The 8975-nt window shown below is 46.6% G+C and overlaps 1 protein-coding gene across 1 annotated transcript in view; it reads left to right on the forward strand.

The window, feature by feature from the left end:
* fis1 (fission, mitochondrial 1) overlaps positions 1–8480 on the forward strand; it is a 9430-nt gene extending 950 nt beyond the window's left edge. The window contains exons 2-5 of the mRNA XM_043683596.1: positions 568–700; positions 1103–1179; positions 1481–1586; positions 5978–8480. Of these exons, the coding sequence (XP_043539531.1) occupies positions 568–700; positions 1103–1179; positions 1481–1586; positions 5978–6075 (414 nt within the window). The 3' untranslated portion in view covers positions 6076–8480. The remainder of the gene's footprint in view (positions 1–567; positions 701–1102; positions 1180–1480; positions 1587–5977) is intronic.
* Positions 8481–8975: the final 495 nt, after the last annotated feature.

The raw sequence follows: 8975 nt of genomic DNA on the forward strand, positions 1-8975 counted from the left end.
AGAACAGTGAGTGGCGGGAGAATCAGAACATAAGTGGGGAAGGGAGAGAGAGAGAGAGAGAGACTGAGTGATTGAAGGTGAGAGAGAGAAGGGACAGAGTTGGTGGGGGCAAGGTGCAGTGAGTGGAGGCTAAGGGACAAAAAGACAGATGGAGAAGTAGAACAAGTGTGAGGGGAAAGAGACAGAGAAGAAGTGGAGAGATAGTGACAGATTATTGGGGGGTGAGGTGGGAGAGAGAGGGAGAGAGAAATGGAGCAGGATAACAAGAACGAGCCAGAAGACAAGAACTGGGTTTATCGAGAGAGAAAATGTCAATGAGTATGACAGAGCAAAAGAGACCCCACAGGGGTGGACATACAGAGAGGAATGCTAGTGGCAGTGAGGGGACAGACAGAAACTGGACTGGGGATGACAGAGGGGAAGGTGAGAGGGTCAGGAAGGAGCCTAGGACATCAGGCAGGTGTGAGAGGGAGGGAGAGAGAGAGAGAGAGAGAGAGGGGAAGGGGTGGACAGGGACAGGCAGGGCACTGCAGCTGCATGGTTACACCTTGTGTTTTCTCTTTGCAGAAGTTTGAGAAAAAGTACAATGCAGAGCAGAAACAGGGCGCACTGTCCCGAGCGACCCAGTTCGAGTACGCCTGGTGCTTAATCCGCAGCAGGTACTCTGCTGACATTGTGAAAGGAGTTGTCATTCTGGAAGGTGAGTTGGAACTCTCTGCATCTAGAGCTGATCCTGTTTGGAGAGGGTGGTGTGTGGGGCTGGCAAAATGTGTACTCTGGTTGAAACTGCCGCGCTGGAGCTGCACTCTGCTCCAGTCTGGTCTCAGTCTCCCCCCTGCTGCCCCAGTCATTCTCAGTCTCTTGTCCCCCAATCCCCCTCATGACTCGTGGTCTTGTCACCTCAGTCTGTTCTTCCCCTCCCCCACCCCCCTCCTCTGCCTGGTGGTCTTCCCTCAATCCCTTGACCCCTGAGTCGTCGTGTTGTGATGATAGATTGGCAATGCTCTGAAGTGAAGATGGTCGCATTGACTAATCTCACGCTCTCTCACTCTCTTATCATCCCCTCTCCCATCCTTCTCTCCCCAACCTTTCCTCCCAGCAGAGATTTACCCGACCGCAACTAAGGATGAGCAGCGAGATTACATCTTCTATTTGGCTGTGGGAAATTATCGGATGAAGGTGAGTGTGCAGATTTCAGTGCGTGCAGTTTTGGCTTTTGAGTGGTGGGGGAATTCCTTTTAATCTGGGAAAGTTGTTGAAAGGCTAATCCGTGAAATACCCCCCCCCCCGCCCCTGGGTGATCAAAAGGCATCTCCCTCCTTTCCTGTCCCCTCCCTCTGCTCCGCACCCATCTCCCTTGCCCCACTTCTACCCCCTATCTTCCCTTGATCCCATCTACCTCTCCTCTACCCCTCGCAGTGCCCATCCGCCCACCCAACCACCCTCGTTGCTCGTCTGATTGGCTGCTCTGTTTCCGCAGGAGTATGAAAAAGCGCTAAAGTTCATCCGGACTATGCTGAAGAACGAGCCAACCAATCAGCAGGGTTTGGAGCTGGAGAAACTCATCAATAAAAAGATGCAGAGAGGTGAGAGCTGGGGGGCAGTGTGCCCGGATTGAACAGTGAAGCCAGATGAGACTGGTACACGGGGCAGAAGAGACTGAGCAGGCATCAGTGAGGGAGGTCCAGACTGGCAGAGACTGAATGGGCGTCAGTGAGGGAGGCTCAGACTGTCACAGGGAGCAGCTCAAAGACAATGGGCATTAGTGATGGCACGCTGATATAGCAGGAACATTGTTTGCCAGACCCTGTTGGGTTTCTCAGGCACTGTGTTGGTTTTTTTTTAAAAACATCCAGGTCCACCCCTCTCCTGCATCTTCTTTAGAATTGCATCTTATTTTATGTTGTGTTCCAATCAAAATGAATTGCTTAACTCTAACTTAAGTTTCTGCCACGTGTTCACCAGCCCATGTTCTTTTGCAGTCTTGACACTGTGCACCTCGCAGTTTGCTAGACTTCCGGGTTTTATCAGCTGTACATTTTGATGTTGGGGACCCTGTACACTGAGCTTCTCTGAGTGGTCCACATTGAGATGTTTATAAAAAATGAGGGGTGTGGATAAGTTGCACATCAAAGCTGTTTTCCCTCGGGTAGGGCAGTCCAAAGCTGGAGGCCGTGGGTTTAAGGTGAGAGTGGAAAGGTTGGAAATGGACCCAAGAGGCAACTTTTTCACACTCTTTAGGGTGGCACGTATGTGGAATTAGCTACCAGAGGAAGTGGTAGAGCGGGGTACAATTACAACATTTCAAAGACATTCGGTCAGGAACGTTGATGGGAACAATTATGGGCCCAGCACAGGCAAATGGGAACCAAACAAAGTGCAGATGCTGCAAGTCAGAAACACAAACAGAAACTGTTGGAAAAGTTCAGCAGGTCTGGCATCATCTATTGGGAATGGTCAGAGTTAACTTTTCAGTTCTGAGGAAGGGTCACCCGACCGGAAACATTAACTCTGATTTCTCTCCACAGATGCTGCCGGACCTGCTGAGACTTTCCAGCACTTTGTTTTTGTTGGGGCAGGCAAGTTCAGGCGAGTCTAGCTTAGGAAACCTGGTCAGCACAAATGAAGGGTCTGTTTCTATTCAGTGCACCTCTGTGATTCTATGACTCTAGAAACTACAATACCACCTCTTTCTTGTAAATCTCTTCTGTACCGCTCCTAAAATGTTTGTGGTCGGGCTTAATCTGCAATGCTTGGAGCTGAGCGCTGTTCTCCAGCAGGTGGCTGGCAGCTGCCTTGTATCCGTTTGTGGTTTATAATATTAGCACAACTTCCCTGCCTTGTACTTCATTCCTCTCAACCAAGCCCAGGCTCCTAACTATGTTATGAGCTGTCTTGTTAATCACTGCTACTACCTTGGAAGGTTCTCGCACAGATGCTCCAGGGTATACTGTTTTTACGCTCAATTTGATTTTTAAAATTCTCACCCTTGTGTTCAAATCCTCGTCCCTCCCTGTTTGTTTAAACTCCTCCACACCCTGACCATGTGATTGGATGTTGCCCTTATTTTACCCAGGTGTTCCTGGCTTCTACATGTTTAAAAATGTATAGTTTTTATTGCGTGCAGTGGCAGCCCATGGGCAGTGCCAGCTGTCCCTTTACCAGAAGGATGTGGATGCTTTGAAAAGGTTGATCATGGTGTTGCCTGGTATGGGGGATTTTAGTGATGAAGAAAGTTTGGATAGACTGGCCTTGTTTTCACTGGAACGCAGGAGGCTGAGGGACGAACTGATAGATGTTTATAACATTGTAAATGGCATGGATAGAGTGGAAAGTATCAGGCTTTTTCCCAGGGTGGAGGGGTCAATTACTCGAGTGCCCGGAACGTGCTGCCCTTGGAGGTGGTGGGAGCAGACCAATAGCAGCTTTTAAGAAGCACCTGGCCGAATGCCTGAATAGGAAAGGGAATCGTGGGATACGGATCCTGTGAGTGAAGACAGTTGTAATATGGAAGGGCAAAATGTGAACTGCATACAATGCTCCAGCTGTGTCTAAACCAAAGTTCTGTTCAGCTTTAATATAATCTCCCTTTTATAATCTGTGCATTGACTGATAAAGGGAAGTCTTTTTAGCCAACCTCTGAACCTTCAGGATTTGTGGGCAAGCACTCCAAGATTCCTCTGAGCTTCCTGGTGCCCTAATATTCATTTGAATGCTCCCTTGTCTTGTTACAGAGAGATCTGGGTCTTTGAGTGCATGGAATCCCTACAGTCATAAGCAGGCCATTCGACCCATCAAATCAACACCAACCCTCTGAAGAGTATCTCCACCTCCCTCCCCCCCCCCCCCCCCCCCCACCCACCACCACCAAATCCCTGTAACCCTGCATTTCCCATGGCTCATCCACCACATTTGCATGTCCTTTGGATGCTTTTGGGCAATTTTAGCGTGTCCAATTCATCCTAACCTGCACATCCTTTGGCCTGTGTGGGGGAAACCGGAGTACCCAGAGGAAACCCACGCAGACACGGGGAGAATATGCAAGCTCCACACACACAGTCACCTGAGGCTGGAATCAAACCCTGGTCCCTGGTGCTGTGAGGCAGCAGTGCTAACCACTGAGCCACCATTTATTCTTCACGAAGGGAGGGACATGGGTACAGGAAGTACTCAGGAAGGCTAACAGAATATTGTAATTTATTGAGAGAGAAATTGAACACAAATGGGGGGATTATTCTTCAGTTCTGCAAGACCACATCTGCAGTATTGTCTAAGCATTGGTCCCCTTATTGAAGGGAAGATATAAACGTATTAGACAATAGGTGCAGGAGTAGGCCATTTGCCCCTTCGAGCCAGTACCACCATTCGTCATGATCATGGCTGATCATCCACAATCAGTATCCTGTTCCTGCCTTATCCCCATAACCCTTGATTCCACTATCTTTAAGAGCTCGATCCATCTCTTTCTTGGAAGTATCCAGAGACTTGGCCTCCACTGCCTTCTGGGGCAGAGCATTCCATACACCCACCACTCTCTGGGTGAAGACATTTCTCCTCAACTCTGTTCTAAATGGCCTACCCCTTATTTTTAAACCATGTCCTCTGGTTCTGGACTCACCCATCAGCAGAAACATGTTTCCTGCCTCCAGAGTGTCCAATGCTTTAATAATCTTATATGTCTCAATCAGATCCCCTCTCATTCAACTAAACTCGTGTATACAAGCTCAGTCACTCCAAGCTTTCAACATATGACAGTCCCGCCATTCTGGGAATTGACCTCGTGAAATTATGCTGTGCTCCCTCAATAGCCAGAATGTCCTCCTTCAAATTTGGAGACCAAAACTGCACACAATACTCCAGGTGCGGTCTCACCAGCACCCTGTACAGCTACAGAAGGACCTCTTTGCTCCTATACTCAATCCCTCTTATTATGAAGGCCAGTATGCTATTAGCTTTCTTCACTGCCTGCTGTACCTGCATGCTTGCTTTCATTGACTGATGTACAAGAACACCTAGATCTTGTTGTACTGCCCCTTTACCTAACTTGACTCCATTTAGATAGTAATCTGCCTTCCTGTTCTTGCCACCAAAATGGACAACCACGCATTTATCCATATTAAACTGCATCTGCCAGGCATCCGTCCACTCACCTAGCCTGTCCAAGTCACCCTCTATTCTTATAACATCCTCCTCACATTTCACCTGCCACCCAGCTTTGTGTCATCAGCAAATTTGCTAATATTACTTTCAATACCTTCACCTATATCACTAATGTATATTGTAAACAGCTGCGGTCCCAGCACCAAACCTTGTGGTACCCCACTGGTCACCGCCTGAAGGATTGGAAGCAGTTCAGGGCAAGTTTCCAAGTCGAATACTTGGAACAGATGTGTTATCTTACATGGAAAAGTTGGATAGGATGGGCCTGTTGTTGGGTTTAGAGAGTAAGAGAAAGGCTCAATGTGGAAAGAATTTTCCTCTTGTGGGAAAGTGTAGGACTCAAGGTCACTGTTTAAAACTGATTAAATTTGATTTGATTTTTTTTGTCACGTAGCTAGTGATAAGTCTTGTTTTGCGTGCAATACAGGCCGGTCATACCATGCAAAGTACATTAGAACAGAGTGAGGAATACAATGTTACAGCAGGGAAGGTGCACACAGAGCGAGATCGACACTGAAATGATTCGCCTACTGGAGAGAGGGATGAGGAGAGATTTTCCCCCTCGGAATCTTTCAAACTCTCTTCCTCATAAGGGTGCGGGAGCAGAGTCTTTGAATCTGTTTAAGGTGGAGATGGATTGGTTCTTGATCAGCAGTGGAGGGATGCAGGGGGTGTTGGGGTGAAGGCTTATCAGAGGGTGGCCATGATCTTACTGCGTGGCGGAGTGGACATGAAGGGCCGAATAGCCTGCTGCTTGTTGACACGGTCTTCGCTCTGCACACCTGGACTGACCCCTGCTGTCTCTTGGTCTCCACAGATGGCCTCCTCGGCATGGCGATCGTTGGGGGAGCTATCGTGGGATTGGCTGGAATGGCAGGCCTGATTGGCTTGGCTGTCAGCAAGGGTAAATCGTGACCAGTGACGATGAAGATCGTGTGCGTGTGTGTGGGTGGGTGTCTCGCTGATGTTTAACGATCACCTCAACCTTTAACAATGAAGTCAAATGCACAGACTGGCTGCCTGATTTTCTAGTCTCTGTCCCGGAGCCTGGATTCAGATGATTGTTGTGTTGCATGTTTCGTAGATGACATTTTTTTCTAATATTCTATCTGTTTTGATTCCTTCCTGGAACATGTGTTCAGGTAGCCTTCAAAGCAAACTGGACTAAACATTGTACATACTGCTTTCTAAAATAATAAATACCAGCCAAACCTGTAGAATTTCGATAAATGTGTCAGAGAGAAGCCTGATGTCCAAAATTAAACTCCCTCTAGATTGCCCTGGGTGTGTGTGTGTAATGAGGGCAAGGTACACCACAGGGTTAGATACGCAGTAAAGCTCACCCTACACTCTTAAACCGCAAGTAAGGCAAACTCAGCACGATCTCCATCAAACGCTTCTGGGATATGTACAACACAGGGTTCAATACAGAGCTTCCTTTGAACGTAAGGAAGTAAAACTACACTTTGTCCCTAGCAAACACTCCCAGGGCAGGTCATGTGTTTGAGGGATGTTGTGGAACTGAGGGATCAGGTGAGAAATACAAACTAGGAAATGCTGCAGAAACGAGAGCATGTGTGAAGCGAGTGCGTGCTTCAATTCTGATATGAAGAGCCAGAGTAGACTAGAAGCTTTAACCGTTTCTCTGTCCACAAATGCAGCCAGACCTGCTGAGTTTCTCCAGCACTCTTCAGTTTTTGTTTCAGATCTCCGTCATCTGGCGAAAAGGTGGGTTACTGACAAAGGGTGATTGTATTGAGAGATTGGGTTACGTGGGATTCAAAGATGTATTGGGGAATTAAATGAGGGATGTACATTGGGAATTGACACAGTACGTGTGAAGGCGGTTTGGGGGGTTTGATGGTGTTGAGGGGCATTGCTGGATATCTTGAAGAGTGTATGGATAAATGCAGAGGAGAATTGGAATTAGCTTTATTGTCACATGTACTCAAACGAGTACCATGAAAAGTGTACAAGTTGCCACTTACGGCACCATCTTCGGTAAAAAGGTCCCTCGGTACTGTTTTTCAGTTACTGTTCTTGGAAAAATAGAGAAGTAAAAAAGTCCAGCTTGTAGGTTTTCGGAATAAATTAAATGGTGGAGAAAAAGACTGAGGGAAGCACATGATTGCGGTGTATCAAATTGAGGGGCATAGACAGTAACGTTTCCTCTTGGCAGAGGGTTCAATGATCAAGGGGGCATACATTTAAGTTTAAGGGACAGGAGGTTTAAAAGGGTGTGTGAGGAAACTCTTTCTCAAGAGGTTGGTGGGAGTCTGGAACTCACTGCCTGTAAGGGCGGTCGAGGCAGAACTCCTCGTAACATTGAAGAAGCATTTAGATTTGCATGTGTGATGCTAGTGCGTGCAAGGCTACGGACCAAATGCTGGGAAATGGGATCAGAATTGTTAGACGCGTACTTGATGGGCCAAAGAGCCTTTTTTTTACGCTGTAGATGTTTAGGATGTTGCAGTAGGCACCTGTATTTCTGATGAAGGGCTTTTGCCCGAAACGTCGATTTTACTGCTCCTCGGATGCTGCCTGAACTGCTGTGCTCTTCCAGCACCACTAATCCAGAATCTGGTTTCCAGCATCTGCAGTCATTGTTTTTACCTAATTGGTGGTTAGCTGAGATTGTAGAATGAGAAATCAGAGTCCTTCTAACTTGTTGAGTCTGTGCTGGTTCCCTCAAAAGCAATCCAGCAAGTCGTCTTTCCATGCCATCCTTCACTATTGTTTATGCTTCATGGGCCTGTCTAACTCTGTTTTCAAATTATGGTTGATTCTGCCTCTGTCAGGCTCTCAGACACTGTTGTCAGTCATTTCTTCTTGCTGCCTTTAGTTGTTCTACCATAAATCACCTTATATCATTGTCCTCTGGTTCTAGACTTTCCACTAATGTCAACAGTTTCTTCCCCCACTACTTTTGCCGAAGCTGCCCAGATCTTTTATCAAGTTCCTTCAAATGTGCAGTCAATGCTGTGGTGATCTCAGGAAGTTGTGCACGTGTTTCACTCAGCTGACTGCCATCTCCAGGGGCTTCGAAGGAATGGATCTACTGTTCCATGTGACTCAAGGTCCAAGCCTAGGGAGTGAAAAAAGAAGTGAGAAATTTGAAATATTTATATGCTGAGTTGGACTGAAAATGTGACTTCATGTTTAGGGATAAATGCAAATGCTGGTAATCTCATGAGATAGTGTTTGCTCTGCCTATTATTCTAACTGTAATTAACAATTCGTACGGACTTTAATTAGCCTGTTGATTCTTGTTTGACTTACAGGAATTCTGGTGTTTAAAATAAAAGGTACGAAAAGTGAAATCTTGCTGGCAATTTTTTAATCGGGGATTCTCTATTCATAGTCATAAAGCACAGAAACAAAACCCTCAACTTATCCGTGTTGACCATTTTCCCAAACTAAAACTCGTTCTATCTGCCTGCGTTTGGCCCATATCCCGCCAACCCTATTCTATTGATGTACTTATCCAGACGTAACTGTACTTGTGTCCATTGCTTCCTCTGACCATTCATTCCACACACTGACCACTATATATTTTTTAAAAACCGCCCCCATGTCCTTTTTATATCTTTCTATTCTCATCTTTAAAAGTATTCCCCCTAGTTTTGAACTGCCTCCTCATAGGGAAAAGACCTGTTCACTCTGTCTATGCCTGTTATGATTTTGTAAAACCTCTAGAAGGTCACCCCTCAAGCTCCAGCTCCAGTGAAAAGAGTCCCAATCTGACCAGACTATATTTATAACTCTGTCCTCAGCAACATCCTGGTAAATCTTTTTTGAGCCCTGTCCAGTTTAAT

The sequence above is a fragment of the Chiloscyllium plagiosum genome, chromosome 48 (assembly GCF_004010195.1).
Source record: "Chiloscyllium plagiosum isolate BGI_BamShark_2017 chromosome 48, ASM401019v2, whole genome shotgun sequence".
In the NCBI taxonomy this organism is placed as follows: Eukaryota; Metazoa; Chordata; class Chondrichthyes; order Orectolobiformes; family Hemiscylliidae; genus Chiloscyllium; species Chiloscyllium plagiosum.